The 13084-nt window shown below is 34.6% G+C and overlaps 1 protein-coding gene across 10 annotated transcripts in view; it reads right to left on the reverse strand.

Moving 5' to 3' along the window:
- The window catches only part of TAB2 (TGF-beta activated kinase 1 (MAP3K7) binding protein 2), a 63065-nt gene that overhangs the window by 14153 nt on the left and 35828 nt on the right, over nt 1–13084 (reverse strand). For 9 of the 10 annotated variants that reach the window (XM_036413238.2, XM_036413242.2, XM_036413241.2 and 6 more), the window contains 2 exons: nt 12093–12283; nt 6021–7518 (listed from right to left, as the gene is read on the reverse strand). In XM_036413238.2, coding sequence (XP_036269131.1) covers nt 6021–7518; nt 12093–12194 — 1600 coding nt within the window. In that variant the 5' untranslated portion in view covers nt 12195–12283. The remainder of the gene's footprint in view (nt 1–6020; nt 7519–12092; nt 12284–13084) is intronic. The other variant, XM_045573085.1, reaches the window with a different exon arrangement.

Consider the following 13084-nt stretch of genomic DNA (forward strand, 5'->3'; position numbering starts at 1 on the left):
AACTCCAATAAGTTTGTTAGATATTTTATATAGCAATTTTAGAAAATTTAGCCTTTACTAAACTTTTGTCAGTTTCTGATGAACAATGAAGACAATTTTAAACTTTATTTGTAATTAGAGAAACACACCTGAAGCTCTAGATGGTGAAAGCTTTACTAATTTTAGGCATTCGATAGTTTAATGTCTAATTTCTCTAGAACCTAAAAAAAGAAAAGAAATATGGGGGAGATAAGAGATCAAGAAGGACTTATATGCATGCATATAAGCATACCCAATGGACGCAAAACTCTGGGGAGGGAGAGCATGTATGGATGTGGGGGGGAGGGCAATGGTAAGATATGTACACATATAATAACAAGAAAAAAAAAATGAAATGTGCATATTAACAAAATACCTTTGCCATTGGATAATGTACCAGCTATTTATGGATAAAAGATCTTAGGCCTTTTTTTTTTTTTTTTTAAATTGATTTCAGAGAGGAAGGGAGAAGGGAGAGATAAAAAACATCAATGATGAGAATCATTGATCAGTCGCCTCCTGCATGCCCCTTACTGGGGATCGAACCCAGTATGTGCTCTTGACTGGAATCAAACCACAGACCAATGCTCTATCTACTGAGCAAAATCGGCTAGGGCTTAAGCCTTTTTTTTTTTTTTAATTTGCCACTGGAAATGTATTAGGTACTTATTTCTTTAAAATTTTTGCCTGTCACTGTAAGTTTTATATGCTTCAGTCAGGTACATATCTAAATCACTGTACCTAAGAAGGTACAATGTCAGCTTCTAAAATAAACCAAGATTTTTCTAGAGTGAAACTGTTGACAGCAGGAATATCTGTTTTATACAACACTGTCTAATTACGGTCATTTGGCGATTGAGCAAAGAATGTAGAGATGGCAATTATTCTAAAATAAAGCATCATGATGTTTCATCTATTTCGCCATTTTAAAGGTCAGTTTAAAATCAGATCTTGCAACAGTTCTGTAAGTAGGCCCATAATTTGGGCAACAAATATAGTAAGAAGACTATGAGAAATGATGTTTAATCTCTGTAATTATTTTTAAGCAATTTCAATTATTTGTGCATCATTATTAATAATAGGTGAACATAAAGCCTCTGATTGATAATACTTTGTTGGCATTCATTTGTATATCATTAAGATGCTGAAAGGTAGAGACATTGTCCAAAACTTTTGTTTGAGAGAAAAAGAAAAATGGGGTCTAAACACATCAAAGCTCAGAGCCTCAAAGGTGAACGGGATGAGCCACTACAGGAACTGGGAATGTTTATAGTTTAGAAAGGTTTATACTTTAAAAGGAAATATAGTAGCTATTTCAAGTTTTTGAAGAGATGCCATATGAAAGAGAATAAGGCCAGTTCAAGGTTTTAAGGGAGAAATATAATTAAAGAAAATATATACATAAAATTTTTGTTCTCCCTCCCCCCGCTAAAATCTTGGTACGGAGAAGAGCTTTATAAATAAGACATAAAATTAAACCCAGAAACCAGAAGAAAAAAAGGTTGATAAACATAAATATATAAAAGTAAAGTTTATAAAACAAAAAAATTTATTGAATAAGTTAAAATAACATTAGGAAAAATAGACAAGGCAGTCTACAAAAAAAGGCAAGTTCACAAAATAAGAACTACAAATGGCTTAAAAAAATTAATACTTGAAAAGATGCTCAATCTTACTCATATTTACATATTTTTTGTAATCTTCATTGGAGAACATGCTTTTTTATTGAGATTTTAGAGGAAGGGAGAGGGAGGGAGAGAGAAAAACATCAATGTGAGAAGTGTAACATCAATTAGCCACCTCCTGCACACACCCCAACCAGGGATCAAACCTGAAACTTGGCTATCTGCCCACTGGGAATCAAACTCTCAACGCTTTGGTGCATGGGATGATATTTAATCAACTGACCCACACCAACCAGGACTTACTCATATTTAAAGATGTAAATGAAAAATACCAAAACAGGACATTTTTACCAACAGAATGATAAAAATGTATTTTTTTCCAATCACATATGTGGGTGGGAGAGGGAAGAAAAGTACCTTCTTAAAAATGTTGCCAGAAGTTCCCCATTTATAAATATGAGAAAAATAAATATCCTACCAGTTTATACTCTAGTAGAAGAATCTCTTTGGAGAGTCTCAAAATTAAAATTGGCAACATGTTCTGTGGTAGTCATTCCCTTCACCAAATATTTTTGGGTCTCTGCCTTCTAGGTATAGTAATTCCCCCTAATCTGCAGTTTCACCTTCAGTTACCCTTGGTCAACAATGGCCTGAAAATATTAAATCACAAATTCGAGACGTGAACAATTCATAAGTTTTAAATGGCACACTGTATTGAGTAGCATAATGAAATCTTGTGCCATCTATAACATGACCTCCCCACTCCCGACCTTGTTTATCACTTCTGGGTTATCAGATAAAACTGTAGTATCTCAGTGCTTATGTTCAAAGAACCCTCATTTTACTTTTAATCCCTAAAGCACATGAGTGGTGATGCTGGCCATCGCGACACATTCATATGCTCCAAAGAGAAGCCATAATTGAAAAGGTGAGTACAGTAAATAAGACATTGAGAGAGAAAGAGAGGAAGAAAGACTGAGAGCACATTCATATAATTTTCATTACAGTATATTGCTATCATTACTCATTTATAATAATAAAAGCGTAATAGACTAATTAGACTAGACAGCCGAATGACCTTCTGGACACACTTCTGGACGAAGCCACAGTGGTGAGGGCCAAGCCCCTTGCACGAATTTCGTGCATCAGGCCTCTAGTTTTATTATAATTGTCGTTAATCACTTATTCTGTCTAATTTGTAAGTGTAACTTTATTACAGATATGTATGTGTAAGTAAAACATGTGTATGTGTACACACACACACACACACACACACACAAAAAAAAAAAATATATATATATGGTTTGGTAATATCTGCAGTTCCAGGCATTCACTGGGGATCTTAGAACACATTCTCCAGATAAGAGGGCACTACTGTATATAGAATTGAGCCTCTCCATTCTGTCTGAATTAAGTGTGGCTATGTGACGTGTCTTAGCTAAAGAGTAACATGTGTTTGGGCAGAAGCTTAAGGAAACAGTGTAGATTTGCTGTATTTCCTTTGTCTTGGAAACCTAGAGACTGAGTTTCCCTCATACTGGGTCCCTGAGTGAGGATGATATAGAACAGATCCCACCAGCTAATCTATAATGGCCAGTGAGCTAGAAATAAACCTTTGTTGTTTTGAAGACACAGTTTGTCACTGCAGTATAACCAAGCCTAAGTGATACATCTATCAAAATAAAAAAATACATATATCCTGTGACACAGCAGTTTCACTATGAGTAATATCTTCTGCCAACATACTTGGACAAGGACACAAATATGTATATACAGAATTTTTACTGCAGTTTGTAAAAGCAAGATTTTAAGGTCTATCAAGAAAGGACTAGTTAAGAGATTATGTCCAAAATACTATGTGGCCATTTTTAAAGAAAGCAGACCTACACTTATTGACCTGGAATAGTAAAGAAAAAAAAGAAAAAAAAGAAAAAGATCAAAATACTCTATTCCATTTTTTAAAAAAGATGTTTATATATATATATATATATATGCTTGATACATAATTTCAATTTCCAGCAGAATAGAAAATGAACTATTTATGAATAGCTATTAATTGTCTGTAATGAGGGTTAATTTTCATTATACAACCTTCTGTTCCTACATTAATTAAAATAAAATAAAAAACAGTATATGTAGGAAAATATTTGAGGGTAATGAAATTAAAATTGATTAATTCTAAAATTTATATGTAATAGTCAGAGATCCCAAACAGCCCAAATAATTTTGAAAAGGAACAAAGCATGACTTACACATCCCAATTTAAAAAAAAAAGTAAGTAATAATAATCAAGACAGTATAGTACCAGCATGGACATAATAGACATATAGATAAAAAATGAGATGAAAAAAAAAAAAAGTAAAATATCATTAAAAATGTTAATATAATTAAAAAAAAACACTGTTGTTTACCAGTTAGATCAATACCACAGGTGGATTTCTGTACACATATCAGAGAATAAGAAACCAGTTTGGGCAGCAGCGTCAGTTTTTTAAGAGCCTCTGGCTATTATAACAAAACACAGGAAGAAGGCCTTTCCACACCCTCCAAGAAAATTGGTTCGAATGAGTTGCCAATGTTACAAAAAGCATATTCTATGAATGAAAGAAAACACCAGAAGTTCTCAGAATACAGTGAATGATAAAGTAGTTATTAGTACTTTCCAGAAATTAATTAGAGTCAGGTGGTATGAGCGAAAGAGAAAAGTATAGATAGGTAACTGGCCAGTATCTACATTTCAATATGTGTTTTTAATAGGTAAAATAAGACTCTTCTTTATATCTATAGATTTTAAGCTGAAATTTCTAAAAAAATTATTTTCTCCCTATTCGGCACTCATTTTTGTCTGATTCCTGTAGTACTTTAAGGACTCAAATGTAATTTTATTCCTTTGGGCTAATGGTGGTGATGGTGGCAGACTTGGTGATGAGATGAGCAGGTTCCTGGTAGAAGTTCCATTAATTTACCTTTTTCTTCTGTTCATTCTACAGCAGAGGGCATATCAAACAATGTATTTCTTTTTTTTCCTTTTTCTTTTAAAAAAATATATTGATTTTTTACAGAGAGGAAGGGAGAGAGATAGAGAGCTAGAAACGTTGATGAGAGAGAAACATCGACCAGCTGCCTCTTGCACACCCCCTACTGGGGATGTGCCCGCAACCAATGTACATGCCCTTGACCGGAATCGAACCTGGGACCTTTCAGTCCGACGCTCTATTCACTGAGCCAAACCAGTTTTGGCAAACAATGTATTTCTTATGAACATAAATTAATATATATTTTAGTACTATGCCAATACCAACTAATCTATATCAGAAAAGGATACTGACATGAGAGAGATTTAAAGCTAACATTTCTATTAACAGTTCCAAATAAAAGGAAAGCTTGTTGCATTAACTTATTTAAAAAATATATTTTATTGATTTTTTTACAGAGAGGAAGAGAGAGGGATAGAGAGTTAGAAACATCAATGAGAGAGAAGCATTGATCAGCTGCTTCCTGCACACCTCTTACTGGGGATGTGCCCACAACCAAGGTACATGTCCTTGACTGAAATTGAACCTAAGACCTTTCAATCTGCAGGCTAATGCTCTATCTATTGAGCCAAACAGAATAGGGCACATTAACTTATTATTATTTTTTAAAACATATCTTATTGATTTTTTTACAGAGAGGAAGAGAGAGGGATAGAGAGTTAGAAACATCAATGAGAGAGAATCATCGATCAACTGCCTCTTCCACACCCCTCATTGGGGATGTGCCCGCAACCAAGGTACATGCCTTTGACGGGAATCGAACCTGGGACCTTTCAGTCCACAGACCAACGCTCTATCCACTGAGCCAAACCAGTTTTGGCCACATTAACTTATTTTTTAAAGTGAGGCTGAAAGAGACAAATATTAAGAATAGGATTCATTTTTTTTTCTTTAAGTTATTCCAGGACTTATAACAATATAGACTTTGATATAAAATAAGATAAGAGCATATATTAAAGAAATGAAAAAAATTCTGATCAAAGAAGACAGATTTACTATATTAGTCCACTACCTCTGATTTAAATGGTTTTATGAATTTTTATTTGCAGTAATTTTAAAGGGAAAGTAAGCATCATCACAGGTAAAACAGTAACTGAAAATGTGTTATAAACATTAAGAAAACAAATAAGAGTTGATTATTCTAAACATTTCACAACTCTATCATTCAAACTTCAAGTTACATACAATAACAAAATTGAAATTTAAAATTTATATGAATACTCGCAAAGGCTACTAAAAGATGAAGTAAAAATGCTGATGCTCATTTCTGCAGTGAAAATGTACAGCACTAAGCCTGGAATGGAAAATGATCCCCTTTCAGTATCATTATTATTATTATTACCTTGTGTGTAGGCAGCATCATCAGATCCCATACTCAACTTCCGTGCTTCACTTATTCTATCCACATGTGCTAACGTAGGGTCCGTGAGGTGTTGAACAGTCTCTGTTTCTACATAATGATCTGGATGATTTAGAAGATTTGTAAGTTCAAAGGTAGGGGATACAACCCCTGGTGAAACTGCAGGGGGTTTATTGGGAGAAACTGTAATTTTGAAAGTATATTTTGTATTGGGCTGAGTGACTACCACTCGGGGAGAAGTTGCAGAGTTATTGCCCATTGCTCGGCTTTTGGGAGGGTGGTGGTGAATGAAGGCAGGACCCATGCTCACTTGCCCAGACATGTTCCTGGAGGCGGCAGATGCTCCAGCGTTTGTGGATATGAAGAGGGTAGGCTGATTCCGGATGACCGGATCATCTCCTGTGCTGGCGTTAGCTGAAATATAGACCTTAGGTTGACTACGGGACATCGCCTCATCAGTATTTGGGGGACTGGCAGCTATGTAAACAGTGGGCTGATTTCTATTTAAGGTCTGACTGTTGACGGAAGAGGAACTGCTGGAAGTTCGAGGTCCAGAAGAACGCAATTTTGAAGAGCTGTTTCTTTGTGGAGGTTCAAGTTTGATTTCAATCTGATTTTTTCGAGGTCCTGTTGAAATATTCTGAATGTTATATTGGCTATGGGCAGAAGACTGTGAGCTACCAGATGAATGAATTGTTGGTGGTTGTGGGGTGGTAGGTGAACTGATGGGCATGTAGACATGAGAGGTCTGGTGGCCTTGCTGATTTGGCTGCTGGGCTGAGGTATGTGACAAAGGATTAGATGCGGGGTAAGTAGTCCAGGGGCCAGGTTGTGAAGGTTGATAGACTTGTTGAGAGTTCATGGGATTAAACTGAGATACCCAGCCAGAATGCTGTGTCTGTCGAGTTGTACCACTAGGAGTTGTAATGTAAGGCCTAATATAGATAGAATTTCCCTGTGGACTGTTAAGTACAGGTGGAGGTACACCATGTATGTGCAAAGATGTAGGAGTATTACGACCAGTCTGGATATTTGGGGCTAAAGTTACCATGATGGGATTAAATCTGGTAGTTGGTTGAGAGAAGTTAGATGTTCCTTTGCTGCCTAAGTGAAATCCAAGATGTGGTGCTGAGTTTGAAGCACCAGATGTACTGGATATTCCAAAAACATTAAAGCCTTGAGGAACGTGAGCTGGTGCTGTCTGTGGCTCCTGCTGAAATAGTTCATTATTGGACTGACCACCTTGAAGTTGTCCATCACTAATGCTGTGCGTTAGTGTCCTACTTCCATTCATTCTATTTCCTTCTCTTCCATGGTGGTAAACATTCTGTGACTGCAAGTCCAAATTGAGAGAAGTCATGTGATTGCGTAGACCAGAAATTCCAGAATCATCTGAAAAATTCAAGTCTCCTTCACCGTAAAGATACCGTGTACTCTCCTGAGAGAGAACTGCACAGCAGGCATCCAGGTTATTATTATTCTAGAAAAAAAATAAAAACAGCTTGATGTTAAGAACTGTAAGCTAATGTTTATGCTCTGTGATGGGCATAATCAACAAATGTTAATAAAATTAACTAATTTGAGAAGAAATATTTTGATGCAAATAGTTGAATTAAAAATTCTCATTACCAATATAATGGAAAAGTTCTCTAATCAGCAATAGCTAAGCGAACCAAGCCATTATTTTATTTTAGAAGCGATTTTATAGTAAAATGAACTCATGCAAATAAAATTACAACCTAATAAAAAGACAATTTAAGTGTTGAACATTCAACTTAAGCATATACTACTGTATGATTAAATATTTTATACCTTTAAGTGCTACACAAATACTTTTAAAATGGCCTTTAAAAAAATTTGTAGTATTTAAATAAATAAACAACCCCCAAACGCATATATAAATGAAATATCAGCTCCAGATAGCCTCCAGAGTAACTGAGTTGATTATCTATCTTTAGGTAGCACCATAGGAAAATCCACTCCTGAGAAGTAAGAAACAAAACAAAAAAACCAACCAGATTTTTTTCTAAAGAATCCTCAGAAGAGACTAATCACTATTCATAAATTATCCATAAATAAATTTATTAAACACCCACAATATGCACAAAATACTGTCTGAGATTGTAGAATGACATAAAAAAACTCAATTTTCCCCTAGAAGAATTTGCAGCTAGATTAGAGAGACAAACCAAGCATGGGCTTTTGAAAAGGTAACATTAAAATGTTAAATAATAAGTGGTCCTGAAGTTCAATGGAGATAAAATGTTGTAGATTACTGTAGAATATGTAGGCATGGTTAGTTTTTGTACAGAAGAGGCAGGATAAAAAAACTTCCCTGTACTGGTTTGTAGAGTAATGAATTGATAACCTAGCAACCTCCAAAGGTGACTAAGATTTTTTTGTATCATTATAAACTCCTGTATCTTTAACATTCTGTTGAGTGTAACTGATTATGGCCATTATATTCTATTTCTAGGCTAGCAGGAATAACTTCAAGTTGCTTCCTATGTACAATGACATGAACCTAGTGGTTTTCAAAGCTCCCATGCTTTCCGAAATGACAAGATGTTCAGATCACCTTGTACACTTCATATCTTAAACCTGGAATCAACTAGTATTCTCAAATAAGCCTTTACTACTTCTACAGTGGAGAGAGTTCCTTTTAAGTGTATCAAAACAGGTGGGATGAGTTTTTTAAAGGTTGAGCATCATTACTTTTTTGTATACTAGTACATACAAATCTGCAATCTCTTCAAAGCTAAGAAATTGAATCAAGCCATCTGAATCACAATTCCAGTTCCTCTTTCATTCTTCCCCAAGCTTCTTGTACAGGCATGGAGATAATAGGTAGTAATCAAAGTATACATTATGATCACCCTTCTCAAACTCTTATCCATTCACTCTTTAAACCAGTAGCTACTGAGCACCCATTAGGCAAGTAGAAAGGAATACAATCACTACTCTTAAAGAACTCACAGTCCAGTGGAGAAGATTAATGTGTACACAAATATAATACAGAATGGTAGGCGTTTTAACAGAAATATGGATAAAGACTACAGGTGGAGGTCATCTAAGAAGGCATCAACTAAGGATATACTATTCAAATACTAAGTTTAAAAAAAACAACAATACTTAATACATTACTTTGAAAATAAGTAGCAATTTTAAACATACAGATTCAATCATATTAAGAAAATTAGTGAAAAATTCAGTTAAAAAAATCAAACTACCAACTATGCTATATTTTCATCCTGTTCTGAGATTATCATTAAACATCAATCAATTATAAAGATATGAACTATACCTACAGATAATATAGCTATCTTAGAGACTCCAGAGCACAAGGAAGTGATGTGAGTAGTTCAGAAACAGGGATCTGAGCAGTAAATAAAGCCCAGAAGAGAACAGCGGGTAGAGCCTTATGTTCTCCTAAGAAGTGTGATGCTTAAGAAGAAAAGTGCCAGTGGGGCATGATCCTGTAATTACTCATTTTTTGTATTTTGTACACTACGTGTTTTTTTTCCATCTAGAAAAGTTCTAAACCAGTACATTATAAGAAAGGACAGATACAAACACAATTGAGTAAGGGAGAGCAGCTCCCAAAGAAAGGCTGACACTAAATAAGATTTATACTACATTTAGATGTAGCTTAATTTACCTTTATAATTTAAAATTATTTTTCCAAATTTGGGAAAAGTTACACCCTAGTTGTATCCCCTAGTTGCTCTCCCTATCTGCACACCCCCTACTGTGGATGTGCCCGCAACCAATGTACATGCCCTTGACCAGAATCAAACCTGGGACCCTTCAGTCTACAGACCAACGCTCTGCCACTGAGCCAAACTGGTTGTGGCATCTCCCTGTTTCTTTCTTGTTAAATTTCTTGTTATGTCAGCTAAATAGCACATTACTAGATGCCCAGAATAATTAATAACTGAATATAATAGAGTATATGGTGTACCTCATGGGTAACTGGCAAGCAAAACAGAGTTCATGTTGTAGGAAGGTTCGATTTGTAAAATCAGATTAACACGGGAAGCTGATAACTGACTTGTTTCCTCTTGTCCACTTTTGGTGACAGTCTTTTTATTGTGTTTTTCACTCTACCAGCATTTCTTCATGCAAACATGGGCAACCTATAGTATTTTTCTTTGACTGACGGAACATTCTCAGCATAGTCTTATTTTATCACAAAGTTCTATTTGAAAAGTTAGGAAGAAGTACCTGAGTTCTAGGGGAGACACCTTCTCCCACTATCTCTGCTCCTCCTCATACTTTCTTTAATCTCTGACTCCTTTCTTATTATGCCCCCTCCTAGTTGCTTTACCTGTATTATCATATTTAATTCTCTGTGAATTTTTTTTATTCCCATTGTATAGTTGAGAAAAATAAGGATCAAAGAAGTTAAATACTTTTAGTAACTGTCAAAACTTGAACTCAAACCTGTTTATCACCAAAACATATGCTATTTATTGTTTTTTAAATTTTGTTTTTTACTTATTTCCTCACAGCTTTACTGACATATGATTAACAAATAAAAATTGTATATATCCAGGTTGTACAATATGATTTTTTAAAGATATACAATGCAATGATTTAATGTATTTATATATTATGAAAGTACCACAACCAATTTAATTAACACATACACCACTTCAGAGAGTCAACTTTTGTGTGTGCGTGGTGAGAACATGCAAGATCTACTCTTTGGGCATTACAGTATTAAAACATTTTCAACACTATATTATTTAAAGAGCTAGGCATATTTGGAGAATTACAATCGAGAATGACTACAGCATAGGGTGCAAGGAGGAAAGACTGGGCTAGAGATCAGGCTGTAGAAGAAGCAAATTCCAGATTACAGACCTAGTTATTCCCCAGTCAAGATATGAACTTTATTCTGAAGGTTTAAGCAGGTACATATATGCTAAAATCAGCATTTAGAGAGACACTTGGCAAAAGTGAGGAAGACGGATGGGAGATATCAAACAAGGTTAGAGTTGGCACACACCAGTTACATGTACAAATAAAAGGTAAGAAGGGTGGCCCACTGCTTGTGGATCAGTGCTTGAGCATCAACCTATGAACCAGGAGGTCATAGTTCAATTCCCAGTCAGGGTACATGACTGGGTTTTGGGCTCAATCCCCAGTGTGGGGGGTGCAGGAGGCAGCTGATCAATGATTCTCTCTCATCATTGATACTCCCCCCTCCCTCTGCATCCCTCTCTCCCCCTTCCTTCCTCATATTTTTTAAAAAAGGTAATATGGGTATGAACAAAATGAAGTTAATATCAAATACAAATCGAAATCTTTAAAATTTTCATACAAACTGAAACTTTAAAATTGTCAAGAGTAAATATGTTTAAATCCAAATTACTCTTTTTCAACTCTATTTGAATAAACCGAAAAATAATTTTGACAGATTTTCAGTTTAATCAAATGAGAAGGCACAATATCACTGAATATTTAGAATTATAGATTTCTGAAATTGTGCATACTAATAAAAATATAAAAATTTATTAGCTGTTTAGTGATATTAATTGGAAAACTTAGATTGATTTAAAAATATAAACTTTTTTTCTTTAGAATTGGGTTGTTAGGGTTTGTCAAGTCAATTCCTTCATTTTTACAGATAACAAAACTCAAGTACAAAGAAGGCATAGTACTTGCCAAATATGCATAGGGTGCCTATTTAGGACTAGAGCCCAAGAGTCTTGACTCCTATTTAATGATTGTTCTCACTTTCACATGAAGACATGGTAAAATCGGAGGGGGGAAAGTAAAGCAAGCTCATAGTAAATATAAACCATATACCAATGCTTACTGGGATCTCATTTCATCCTCACATCTACTTTACAAGGTGGGTATTGTCCATCTTACAGATGGGATACAAAGACTAAATAACTTGTTAAAGGCCACATGACTATCAGACACCAAAGCTCATCTCTTTTCATCATAGCACATTAATGCCAACAAGAAGATAAGAGTTTTCTTCTAATGTTTAACAAAATACCAGGTTTGTATTAATAAATTCAGAAATCATTGAACACTGACCTGTAACATGCACCTGGATACAACAACTTCAGGTACTTCAGGGAATTTTTGTCGCAGGTCATGTAAAACCTGAAAATCAATTTGGTGGCTTCCTTGGGCCATTCGTATATTGCCCGATCAGGACTACTTATACAGTAGGCAGTTCTAGGCCTTAGTGGAAATAGTACTCATCTCTTCTGTCCAAGCATTTTCTGTGAAAGAAAGAAAAAATTTAATGAGAACTGATTATAGAATGAATATTGTTGTGGATTTAAAATTTTAATAAAAAGGGTATTGTGCTCTAGTACCTAACATTTAATATAAATTATAAAAATACTACTTAGTCCTATAATAAGTTATACTATCTTTTCAGTTTTTAACTCCTGATGGCAAGCTGCTGCGCCCATAGGTATTTAAATAAGAAATTATTGTCCAGGTAGTCTTCACTCATTCTTTTAAAAGGGGAAATTGACTAACTTTACTTATTTTTTTCTTAATGATTAAAGAATGGCCTGAGGAGAGTAATTCTCATTTACATAAAATTAAGAACCTGAAAAACTTTGGTTCTACAAATAACTTTGCATGCTTTGTTTAAAAATTACCTATAACCCAATACATTTGATATTTTCTGTTAATATTTAGATAGACTTAATCCTTAAATGTGTAATCAATTCATTCTCAGGGGCATAGTAGCACTTTATTCTGTGTTTCCATTAAATCAGTATTTAAAAAATATTAATGCCTGGGCTTAACTCCAGAGATTCTGATTTAATTGGTTGGGGAAGAGCTTGTGCATGTAAGTTTCTTAAAGTTCCTCAAGTGATTCTAAGGTGTGATCAAAGTTGAGAACTGTCTACCTTATTTTTATTCGTAATGTAAACCATGTTGATTTTTATTTAAGCCTCTTTGGGATATAAATAGTATATAAGTGTATTAAACTAAAATAGCATATTAAAATATTTTAAATCATAGCATTTGCTTAATAATTAAAATACATTTCATTTTAGGATAAA

Source organism: Pipistrellus kuhlii, unplaced genomic scaffold (assembly GCF_014108245.1).
Source record: "Pipistrellus kuhlii isolate mPipKuh1 unplaced genomic scaffold, mPipKuh1.p scaffold_m20_p_5, whole genome shotgun sequence".
Taxonomy (NCBI): Eukaryota; Metazoa; Chordata; class Mammalia; order Chiroptera; family Vespertilionidae; genus Pipistrellus; species Pipistrellus kuhlii.